General features: G+C 45.7%; 1 protein-coding gene across 1 annotated transcript in view; it reads left to right on the top strand.

Moving 5' to 3' along the window:
* Window positions 1-12,368, top strand: part of LOC134069689 (poly [ADP-ribose] polymerase tankyrase-2-like) — a 25,890-nt gene extending 13,522 nt beyond the window's left edge. The window contains exons 15-27 of the mRNA XM_062525716.1: window positions 1,006-1,171; window positions 1,772-1,991; window positions 3,060-3,169; window positions 4,621-4,809; window positions 7,210-7,462; window positions 8,587-8,669; window positions 8,811-8,931; window positions 9,801-9,898; window positions 10,304-10,378; window positions 10,933-11,038; window positions 11,408-11,594; window positions 11,944-12,100; window positions 12,293-12,368. Coding sequence (XP_062381700.1) covers window positions 1,006-1,171; window positions 1,772-1,991; window positions 3,060-3,169; window positions 4,621-4,809; window positions 7,210-7,462; window positions 8,587-8,669; window positions 8,811-8,931; window positions 9,801-9,898; window positions 10,304-10,378; window positions 10,933-11,038; window positions 11,408-11,594; window positions 11,944-12,100; window positions 12,293-12,352 — 1,825 coding nt within the window. The 3' untranslated portion in view covers window positions 12,353-12,368. The remainder of the gene's footprint in view (window positions 1-1,005; window positions 1,172-1,771; window positions 1,992-3,059; window positions 3,170-4,620; window positions 4,810-7,209; window positions 7,463-8,586; window positions 8,670-8,810; window positions 8,932-9,800; window positions 9,899-10,303; window positions 10,379-10,932; window positions 11,039-11,407; window positions 11,595-11,943; window positions 12,101-12,292) is intronic.
* Window positions 12,369-12,649: the final 281 nt, after the last annotated feature.

The raw sequence follows: 12,649 nt of genomic DNA, 5'->3' as shown, positions 1-12,649 counted from the left end.
AACACCATCCTTTGCCCTTAAAACAGAGGCACACAATGTGCCATTCACATGAGTCACTAATTAGGGGGTTTGATACTTGTCATCTAACTACTGTAAAACCCTGATTTAAATCTGTGTCCTAATTAGACCCAGGTCCCGTTACTGGCCTAGGGTTACTACAGGTTTGGACATATTAGAAACCTGGCCTGCTATTTATGAAAGTTTTTTTGTTTTTTTAAACTCTCTAAAGCCCACCAGATCACACACTTGAGCTATAGCTCTATGCTGCGTAGATCGCTCACACAGAAGTTATAATAAATGGCACTGCTTAAACCATGCGTTCTCCACTGGTGAAAGGCAGTTAGATTGGTTAGATTCTCTTAGATTTACCAGCATTGTAAAGAGAGGTGTAGGAATGGAGTGACTCCAAATATGTCCTAAAGTCCAAATATGTTGACCTTTTTACTTATGTCTCCATTGCAATTTTTTTGCAGATTCTGTAATATTAATAAGGTGGCGTGTGTGTATTTCTCTAAACTGACCCCAGTGGCGTGTGTGGATTTTTTAAAACTGACCCCAGTGGCGTGTGTGTATTGCTCCATAATGACCCCAGTGGCGTGTGTGTGTTTCTCCATAATGACCCCAGTGGTGTGTGTGTATTTCTCTATACTGACCCCAGTGGCGTGTGTGTATTTCTCCATAATGACCCCAGTGGCGTGTGTGTGTTTCTCCATAATGACCCCAGTGGCGTGTGTGGATTTTTTTAAACTGGCGTGTGTGTATTGCTCCATAATGACCCCAGTGGCGTGTGTGTGTTTCTCCATAATGACCCCAGTGGTGTGTGTGTATTTCTCTATACTGACCCCAGTGGTGTGTGTGTATTTCTCCATAATGACCCCTGTGGCGTGTGTGTGTTTCTCCATAATGACCCCAGTGGCGGGTGTGTATTTCTTTAAACTGACCCCAGTGGCGCGTGTGTATTTCTCTAAACTGACTCCAGTGGCGTGTGTGTTATCTCTGCTCCAGTGGTCTAGTACCCCTGCACAACGCCTGCTCCTATGGGCACTACGAGGTGGCCGAGCTGCTGGTCATCCACGGCGCCGTGGTCAATGTGGCCGACCTGTGGAAGTTCACGCCGCTGCATGAGGCCGCCGCCAAGGGCAAATACGAGATCTGCAAACTACTGCTGCAGGTGAGGAGCATGGTACACCTTGGGTTATGTACACACCTGGTAATGCACACTGGGTACTACTGAGAGTGTCTGGGAGTCTCTTAAGGGCTGTTCATACTAGGAACGATAACTACAATGAACTATAAATATAACAATAAACACATCCACACTGACCAACGATATAGATAGTCTCTCCTTGCGTTGATGAATGTGATGGCTAAAATTGAATGAATTCTGATTAAGCTTTTTATCGTTCTCAAAATCGCTCTGAAAGTGATCCCCGACGGTATCATTCTTCATGTCGTTATAGTTATTATTTATGTGTGGACGTCATCATTCCTATGAGCTAGAACAATATTGTTTCGCTCTTATTGTTATAACTCTTGGTGCGAACGGCCCTTTACTCCTTTGCTTGGTTTCTCTCCTACTCTCTCTCCCTGAACTTGAGCTATGTCTTGCTGGCTGTTTGGCAAAATAGGAATAGAAAAAGTTACTGTAATAACTGTAATAGTGAACTCATTAGGTCATTATGTCCGCATACATTTTAATGTTTTTTAATTTTTTTTTATAAAATACAGGCCTTTTAAAGTCTCAAAAGTCTCTTAAATCTTGATTCTCCAGCATGGTGCAGACCCCAGCAAGAGGAACCGAGACGGGCACACGGCTCTGGACCTGGTGAAGGACAGGGACACGGACATCCAGGACCTGCTGCGGGGCGACGACGCCCTGCTGGACGCCGCCAAGAAGGGCTGCCTGGCGCGCGTCAAGAAGCTGTGCAGCCCGGCCAACGTCAACTGCAGGGACACACAGGGACGCCACTCCACGCCACTCCACCTTGCTGGTCAGTGTGTGTGTGTGTGTGTGTGTGTGTGTGTGTGTGTGTGAGAGAGAGAGAGAAAGCGTGTGTGTGTATCTGAGGCAATTTGCAGCTTTTTTTCCCACTTCATGTATGGATTTGGACTGCAGCATTTGTATCACCCCTGTAAACAAAGGCCTTTGCAATGCACACTTACTTTGGGTGCGTTCGTAAATTCAATCTGACACTCTGAAAAATAGAATAACGCTCTGAAGTTTGTAAAAGACGAGCATTCTAACTCCCAGTGAATTTACGAACGATTATTTGTGTTTACGTTTACTATATGGACGCCACTACGGCACTTTTGAAACAGTGTTTATGTATTATTCAGAACTCAATTCCACTGATGCAAGAGCTTTCTTGACAGTGACGATGAAGAACACTGTGAGAGCAGTTATTTAAACCGTCTACATAATTCTTGATAAGCAACGCTTGTAATGTCAACTTGGAAACATTCTTCTAGCACTAGCACTAAAATGCTAACCTGTTAACGTTACGTAGGTAACTATTCTCGTTAGTAGCTGACTGATGTGAAGTCACATTCTGCTTCTCCGTCCTTTCAGCTGGAGTGCCCAGAGTACGCTCTGGACGCTCCAAGAATGTGACGCTCTGAATAAACGAACGATAATTCCATCCACACTCTGAATTTACGAACGGTTAAAAAGTGTCAGAGTGTGCTCGGAGTGCTCGGAGTGGCAATTTATGAACGCACCCTTTGTTAGCTAGTGTAAGGGACTGAGGGGGCCACAGTAACAGCTTGATACAGTATTGGGGACTCGACTTGGACTCGTGTCGGTCAGGCTCAGGTAATGGTGGCTTGACTTGGGCTCTACTTAGATATTTCTGTAGTGACTTGGACTAAAATATTGGGACTTTGTCAGAGTTGAGGTTTAGTGACTTCACAACAACACTGGTTTAAGAAGACTAAATTGTCTGTTGTGTGTTTGTTGACTGTTGAATGAATGTTGTATTGTTTTTGTTGCTGAGCTTGCTGACTATTTATGTGTTGTACGTTTGTTTGTTTATGTTGGTTGTTTATTGTTTTTGTGTCAGCGGGCTACAATAACCTGGAGGTGGCAGAGTATCTCCTGCTGCATGGAGCTGACGTGAACTCACAGGACAAAGGAGGCCTGATACCCCTACACAATGCTGCCTCATATGGGGTGAGCTTGCACACACACACACAAACACACACCCACACCCACACACACACACACACACACACACACACACACACACACACACACACACACACACACACACACACACACACACACAGATAGCACACAGTTACACACAGACTCTCCAGCACACACACACATACACACTCACATTTGATAGGGACGCTCTCGATTTCCACCTGATCTCTTCAGGTAATTGGACTGTGTTTATTATATCACTAAAAGCCTGTCTGGCATATTTTGATGAAAACTCACCCACACACACATACATACACACACACTGTTTGTCACTGATATTGCTGAGGTACGCCTGAGATAAGGGCATGATGATTATGATTGGGCTGAGTGATCACGTAGTGATGAGAATAAGAGGGTGAGAGAGAGAGAGAGTGAGCAAAAAGAAACCGACACAGGGAACGACTAAAATGAAGAGAGGTAGACATAGAGTCAGTGGAGTGTGATAAAAAGAGAGAGAGAGAAAGGGAGGGCTAAAGAGAGAGAGTGAGAGAGGACGCACAGAGGGGGTGGGCAGCATCCCTCCATTCTGTTGTGGTGCTCTGGAGACAAATGTTCAGAGAGACCATTGAACGTTGAAGAGCTAATCATGAACAAGGCTAGCTCTCAGTACACAAAGCTCTCTCAAAACACACACACACATACACACACACACACACACACACACACACACACACACACACACACACACACACACACTCTATCTCGGTCCCGCATGCCTACCTCTTAAAGCAACCACTTAAGCCATACAGGCTTACACACACACGTACACACACACATACACACACACGTACACACACACACACACACACACACACACACACACACACACACACACACACACACACACAGACACACTCAGTCTCAATGACGTAAACATGATACAGGCTTAGATAGACACTTAAGTCCTTCCAAGGGGCTTAAGACTAACACACGTGCTGCACTTGCATGGGCATAGACAAAGCATTGCCTCCAGTTGCAAATATTGCCCTCGGTTTTTCAGATATTTTATTTCATCCTGGTTAAATTGTGAGATTTCAGTATGAATATTGTCAAGTTCAGATGTTGTCCCCACAGTGTGATGGGTGCACTGCAATTGCTAGACTGCATCAAGAGAGAGAGGGAGAGGGAAAAGAGGAGAAAATAGAGAGGAAAACAAAGGAGCGAAAGATCACCATTTCAGTTCATCAGGCTGCACAGGAAGAAAACCTTTAATTAGGAATCCAGACTTATATATATCACGTGTGTGTGTGTGGGGGGGGGGGTTGGGGTGTGTGTGTGTGTGTGTGTGTGTGTGTGTGTGTGTGGTTGTGTGCGTGGATGGGTGTTTATGCATATGCAAATGTGTGTATGTGTGTGTCTGCGTGTGTGTGTGTATCTGTGTGTGTGCGCGCACGTGCGTGTGTGTTGTACGCCAGCACGTTGACGTGGCCGCGCTGCTCATCCGCTACCACGCGTGTGTGAACGCCAGCGACAAGTGGGCCTTCACGGCGCTCCACGAGGCGGCCCAGAAGGGGCGCACGCAGCTGTGCGCGCTCCTGCTCGCCCACGGCGCCGACCCCACGCTCCGCAACCAGGAGGGACAGTCGCCGCTCGAGCTCGTCACGGTAGCCCGCAGCCCCGCCCTCTTCTCTCGCCGCGCTGTCTCAGCATCCGTGGTGTGCTGCGTCGTGTGTGTCTGTGTGTGTGTGTGTGTGTGTGTGTGTGTGTGTGACAACCTTCCCGCCTCTTTCGCCGTCTGTCTATGTCAATCTCTCTTCCTCTCTCTCTCTGTCTCTTTCTCTCTCTAACTTGCTCTTTTATCTCTCTTTCTTTCTAACTATCCATATCTCTATCCATCTCTCGCACCCCCTCTTTGTTGCTCACAGTTTCTCTTTCCATCTCTCTCCTCTCTTTCTTTATTTCTCTGTTGTCATCACAGCCTGTGTCTGGCTTTGGCATTTGTCATTCCCTGTTTCACGTCTGGAGGACCGTAGTATCCCACAATCCCCTTCCTCGACCTTCTGTACCTCATCCCGTACCATGAAGGCAAGCAGAGGATCAAGAAAGAGAGACTTCCCACCACTGAATGGGTCATCACCTACTGTACTCTATGTCACTGCAATGCATGATGGGAGTCAGAGCCTGAAATTAACTACTGACTACAGACACGCTTATAACGAACCAGAGTTCTGCATATTTCTACATCTTCTGGATTTCTACATTTATTTCTACATTTGTCCTTGTGGGACTGTTTTGGACTCTGAGTTTTTTATGTTTCTTTTAAAAACAGCATCCTTCAGTACGTAGTCTGAGCTGCAACTGTGAAGTTAATCTCAGGCTCTGACCTAAACTCCCTCCCACCTGTCTTTCCCCTTAGCTGCGCCTCCATTTGTAAGCTCACATGTAGCCTTCAGGGTCCCTTTCATTCTCTGCCTGTGGTCTGAACGCTTTGATGACCTGGGGTCAGGTCTGGCCAAGGTCGCCTGACAGCTGGGTAGGAGGACAGCTCTGTGAATTGCCACAATTCTTTTTGCTAGACATTGGAGCCAGAAAGGCTCTTTGAATTGGCCATAACTGTTTACCTCAATAAAAAATGCTTGTGTGTGTTGTTATTTGATTTTAGGAAACTGACTGTGTAAATGTCGTGGTTTAATAGTGCCCAGTCAGAGAAAATAGCACCATATAATATCTCTGTATCATTACATGGTCTCTGAAAAGTAATATTTCTGTGTTTGCGGACCAAACTTATGAGATATAGACCTGTTTGAAATAACATTGCAATTGTGGCGTTTCAGTGCGTTCTTCTTTTGGTGTTCTGTCAATGTGAGTTTGGTTGAAATGTGACATTTTTAACATCTGAGAGGGTTGTTTCATGGTTACAGTGCAGTCGCCTTGACTCTTTTGCCTTGCTCATTGTCCTGTACTTGTCTTTCAGCCAGGCCACACCACAGAAATATTCCATTCACAGAGAGTATGCTGCAACCAATTATCTTTCAGTATAGTCAACGTAACTGGCTACACTAGACTCGAACAGTGCGCACATCTGAAAATATTAGACCAGTCTACCTTTAAACCATTTTTTTACTTCAGTTTTGCATCTGGTTTAGCCAGACACACACACACACACACACACACACACACACACACACACACACACACACACACACACATAGTTTCTGCAAATTGCTCTGATTGGTTGGCAAGTTCCATTTGGTATTCTGTTATCAGTCGTTATCATTAAAATTCTCCGAGAAGCCGTTATAGAGAGTTGCTGTGATAGCTGAGATACCAGGCGAGGTTACAGACGCATGCCGCTACAGACTCTATTGTTACCCCGCAACCGCCCCACAGAGGACGAGGGTGTTCCAGAGTGCATGTGAGTCAGCTGCCCTCTAAGTGCATTCATGGGGCGAACACTGGAGACCGCAGGTGGAGTTAATGAGGGAGGTCAGCGCATGCCTAGATAACAGGGGCCTGCTGAGCAACTCCAGCCAACAGATTCAGACATAGGCAGTGCAGCTCTTTCAGTTTCCTCAGCTGACCCTTTGTTGATGTGTGTTGTCTGCAATTCTCGAATCCCAACTTACTGTGTGTTCAAACCGCCGGCGACTTGAGCTTCCAAAGATTCCGGAAGTCATTCATTTTCAATGGAAGCCGGCTTCTCTCAGCTGCCAGCAGCGACCAATCCGTCGGCGTCGCGTTTTGAGCGTCTTGAGCGACTAGAGAAAGTTGAAAGTGGTTTAACTTTATGGTAATGAGCTATGACGCGGTTCAGCGACCAAGCGACCAGCAACGAACATAGAATGCTATTACGTCAGAGCGGCCAGGAGCGGCCAAAGCATCCAAGCTTCCCACGGCGTCCTTCACAGGGCGTCCAGAGTGATTTTGGAAGCTCAAGTCGCTCTTGGTCTGAACGCACAGTTACTGTCTTTAGATTTCCTGCATGCTTTTTACCCCCCATTGCTCCCCGTTGGCTTACTATTTCATGATCTGACCTCTCCATCCTTTTACTCATTGGCTCACAGGCGGATGACGTTCGGGCACTGCTGACTGCCGCGATGCCCCCGTCGGCACTGCCCGCCTGCTACAAGCCGCAGGTCATCAGCGTGCCTGCCTCGGTTGCCACCGTGCCCCCTGCCCTCTCCTCCAGTGCCCCTGCATGCCCAATGCCCTCCATCTCAGCCTTGAATACCCAGGTCTCAGGATTCCCCGAGCTGCCCTGCCTTCTGGCTCCCTCAGAGGCGGAGGGAGCTGCATACATGGAGAAGAAAGAGGAAGGTGAGTCATTGCCTCACAACCACCATATCTACCCTAGCAACACCTGAGCAGCCATATCAATTACCCTAGCAACAATCTTGAAACCAATATTACGTCAACCTACCTACCGACATTTGCAACCAATATGATGAGCCTAGCAACCAGCATAGCAACCACTTATTTAGCATATCAACCACCACATCTGCTCTAGTTCTAGTAACTAGTCAACTAGTTGTAGCAATGCCCTATCAACATCTCAGTTAGCCTAGCAACACCCTAGCAACCACTTCAATATTGTCAACTATCAAGATTGTCCTAACAAATAGCATAACAGTTACTTTATTTAGTGTAGCAATCACCATATCTACCCTAGCAACAACCTAGCCACCATTATGTCAACCTAGCAACCACCATAGCAACCAACATGTTTACCCAAGCTACCAGCTTAGCAACTGCTTTATTTAGTATAGCAACCACCATGTCTACCCTAGTAGCCATTTCAATTACCCTAGCAACCTAGCAATAACTACCATAATGCCAACCTAGCAACTACCATAGCAACCAACATGATTACCCTAGCAACCAACATAGCAAGCACTTAATTTAACATAGCAACTACAATTTTCACCTGTGCAACACCATAGTGACTATCTCTGCATTATCTGTTTTGCACTGGTATACTGGCACTGGTAATTCCTTGTTCTTGTTTATTTGACTGCTTTTCAGAGCGCTGCTGCAGTTCCGTTCACATGAATGAGCCCTCCCAATTAAATCTGTATAATGAGGGCTACAAATATATAATGACAGCTGTCAATGGCATCGGGTTCTGTGCCTCTGATACGCATCTTCCATATCAATCCACAAGAAGTTTCTTTGCTATTGCAAGATGGAACTTTGAAAGTGAGTCAGCAAGTACTGCAAGTACTGCAAGTACAGCAATTATACAGCAAGTCATCTGAAACTTTCACGCTCTATTTGTGTAGGAAACTATTTGTTTTCTCAGCAGAAGCCATGAAAGTTTATTTTCTTGTTTTGGCCTCCGCTTCACGTCAGGTTTCTGTTCACTCTGACAATCCAATAAAGACCGTTAAGCAGATGAGTGATGGAGGGACGATGTCTGAGTGTGTTTTTGTTTATGTCTGCAGACGCTGGAATGGACCTGAGCATCAGTCAGTTCCTACACAACTTGGGCCTGGAGCACCTGCTGGAGATCTTCGACCGGGAGCAGGTACAAAGATTGTAATGTTTTTCCCACAAGTCAGAGATGCACTTCACTACCTTAACTGGTCCTTGTCATGTAAATTAGGCCTTATTTATGAATTATTCTGGGTTTGCCGTGGTAATGGGACATGTCTTGTGTCATGGTCAGATCACTCTGGACGTGCTAGTGGAGATGGGCCACAAGGAGCTGAAGGAGATCGGCATCAACGCATACGGCCACCGACACAAGATCATCAAGGCTGTGGAGAGACTGCTGACTGGACCACAGAGTACGGCCCAGACACACATACACACACACACACACACACACACATATATATACACACACACACACACACACACACACACACACACACACACTTCTACACTTCTACTTGTACACACACACACGCACACACACACACACACACACACACACACACACACACACACACACACACACACACACACACACACACGTACAGTATACACACACATACACTTGTATATACAGTACACACAAACACACACTCACCTGAGGGCACAACTAACTAAGGAGATGTACACAATTCAGTTTCCTTCTTGTATCCTGAGTCAGCCAGGAATCAGATCTTTTCTACATCCTTCTAAATAGCCCACATACTGTATCCCCAGTCTCCTACCTCAAACATCCACATATCCATACATACCTTACATACCTTATCCATACAGATCCATACATATCCTCCACAAATCCCCATTACTCCTTTGCATATGGTGAGTAAGAATATAGAAGGTATGATCCTTATCCTCATAAAGCACGTTCCTGCTTAAAGAGTTCCTGGGCACTGCACACTTAGATTTCATATTTAAATGTCTGATACAGCACTTCCTATTGACTTTGTGGTCTGCAAAATGAGTGTCGTGCCCTCTAAATGTGGATTTAACATTCATTTATATTGCATGACAGTGGAAGCAGCACAATACGATATTCACCCTATTAATGTTCTTTAATTAAGTGGATCTTACATCAGATATGCAAAACTCGCATGGCAAGGAGAAACATCACGATTAATTTTTCAGAGCAATTTATTTTTCATAACTGCAAGGATATTTGATTGGAATATCAGTATGGATCTGTGGTTCTCTAGCTGACTGTGTGTGTCCGGATAACACGCAGGTCTAAACCCTTATCTGACTCTGAACACAGCCAACAGCGGGACCATCCTCATAGACCTGGCGGCAGACGACAAAGAATTCCAGTCAGTGGAGGAAGAGGTGCTGTACTTTTACTGTACTGTAGTGTATATTGTTGATTGTTTTTGTTTCTATGGATGCTGTAGGACTCTATCATGCATGGCATCTATATTAGGAACCTATAGTGAAAATGCCTGCAAAGCCACTAAATGTATCCAAACTGAATCACTAAGGTATCGTGATGTATTTCCCCGCACCTCCTTTTTACCCAGAAATCTATTCTGCCTCAGCCTAAGTGGCTGGAGATGTGACTTTCTATCTGAAATTAACATTGTGTCCGTTCAGGATTGTCATTTACATTAATATTTTATAACTCTCACAGACGGAGCCACTTTGTTATTTCCTTCCCATTCCGTTTACCTTTCAGCCAATACGTGATTCAGCATAACTGGTGAAAATTGGTGTCTTTGACCTTTGGGTCCACAGATGCAGAGCACCATTCGAGAGCATAGGGATGGTGGACATGCAGGAGGGGTGTTCAGCAGGTACAAGATAGTGAAGGTGAGCTGTTCTCTTCTCTCACTCTTTTAACTCAATGGATATCCATTCATGGTTCATTTTATTATGCTGATGACAGTGAGCATTGTACGTAGTACTTTTGCTTGACATACTGAACTGTAGTTTCTTGGAAACCAACATCTATGATAGTATGACAGTTTATCTAGAGGCAAACATGTCTGTTGGAATCAAAGATTGGGTATGAATGAGGGTGGATACAGTTAGTGTGTTTCATTCAGTGACAAGTGTAGGGAGGCCAGCCTTGTTTCAGTTGCCTTTCACTACAATTGTACTTGATTGTGCTACAGTGCTTTCTATGTCTGAGGCACCAAATGTATGAGCTCTTTTCCAACATTTAAACGAGTAATCTCCAGGCTGGGCACTTCTATCCTGAAGTACCAAATTCAAAATTTGGTCCTGCAAGTTTACAGTATCTGTAACGCAATTAACTATTGACAGTTAACTAAAACTACTATAAACTATTTAGTATTCCATGAAGTGTGAAGGCTGATGTTTTAATTGAGGTTGACATGGTATTTGTTTCAACAACGTCTCAGATCCAGAAGGTGTGTAACAAGAAGCTGTGGGAGCGCTACACCCACCGCAGGAAGGAGGTGTCCGAGGAGAACCACAACCACTCCAACGAGCGCATGCTCTTCCACGGTGAGGGCCTCCTCACAACAACCTCGCTAGCGCACACATAACACATTTAGAACAAGCAACAACACATTCTAGAGTGGCTGTATTCCTCTGAAGATCTGGTCTCAGCCCTCAGTTGCTTTTTGTGTGGAAATTGCTAGATGTACAGTAGACCTTTTTTGTCTGTCTCAGAGTTATTTGTATGGATTATTTTCCATGGTTACTTTGTATGGTTTATCCCATGTGTCCAGTATTTTGTTGCTACAGTATTTAATTCTCTAATGGCTTGGACAAATAGAGATTGTGTTTAAGGCACCTGCTGAAAGTTGATCTTATGTACTTTACCTGTGTGCATATGTTTTGTTTTGATAAAGGAGGTTTTTGTCCCCACAGGCTCTCCGTTTGTGAATGCCATCATCCACAAGGGCTTTGACGAGCGGCATGCATATATCGGGGGCATGTTTGGTGCGGGCATCTACTTTGCGGAGAACTCCTCCAAGAGCAACCAGTATGTTCACGGCATCGGGGGTGGCACTGGGTGCCCCGTGCACAAGGACAGGTCCTGCTACATCTGCCAGAGGTGAGAAGACCGTTCACTTCAGGCATGTCACAGTCATTAGCCCTTTGAGATTTACAGGAGAACCAGGTCTGCTTTTTGTGTTGAGATGAGTACTTTCGTATTGTTGGTTATAAGACTTGTGTATTATGGAGACCTCCATTGCGCAGACCTACCTTGAGCATTCTTTGTCTTACAGTTCCTCGAATGAGCGCACACTTGGCACCTCTTTTAAACAACTCTCCGTCAGACATTCCTAAATCGCTTTCTTGGTTATACCAACACTATTGCCTCATTAGACAGTTTTTTTGTTTTCACTTAGCAGATCTGGTGTAGAGTGTCTGGTTTTTAACTTGCTCTCCTCCCCTCCTAGACATCTCCTATTCTGTCGGGTGACCCTAGGGAAGTCCTTCCTGCAGTTTAGTGCCATGAAGATGGCCCACTCTCCCCCTGGGCATCACTCGGTCACGGGTAGGCCCAGCGTCAACGGCCTGGCCCTGGCCGAGTACGTCATCTACAGAGGAGAACAGGTAGCGCAGACACAGCTACACAGCACTTGCACACATAAGATATCTATGGATAGATGCATCACCAGGTATTTAGCAGATGCTTTTGTCCAGAGAGACTTTGAGATTTGCTATGGATCTTTTCTTTTGTGAACGACAAGGCTCTGCAGAATGTTTTTGACATAGACCACATGCACGCTTTGTTTTTTCTCCCAGGCCTATCCTGAGTACTTAATCACCTACCAGATCCTGAAACTAGAGTCAGCGGCAGACTGAATGTTCTTGAGATGAGCAGGAAGGAGGATATAAGGGCTGTGGGAGCAGGCAAGGGGGCAGAAGAGACAGCTGACAGCATCAACCACCCCCTTTCTGCCCTCCGCTCTGCAGCTTTACCCCCGACATCCTGGCGCACCAACACTACCCCCCGTCACATGGCTAATTTCATACCCGGCAGTATTCTCCTCTTGTGCCCACCACCACGAATGCTAATCTGTGACTCCTGTGCCACAGTGCATCGAGGCTCTCAGGCTTGGACTCTCTGAACAGCAGGCAGCACACACGCAGTGACACTTC

The sequence above is a fragment of the Sardina pilchardus genome, chromosome 22, assembly GCF_963854185.1.
Source record: "Sardina pilchardus chromosome 22, fSarPil1.1, whole genome shotgun sequence".
Lineage (NCBI taxonomy): Eukaryota > Metazoa > Chordata > Actinopteri > Clupeiformes > Clupeidae > Sardina > Sardina pilchardus.
This window is presented reverse-complemented; position numbering and strand designations above follow the sequence as displayed.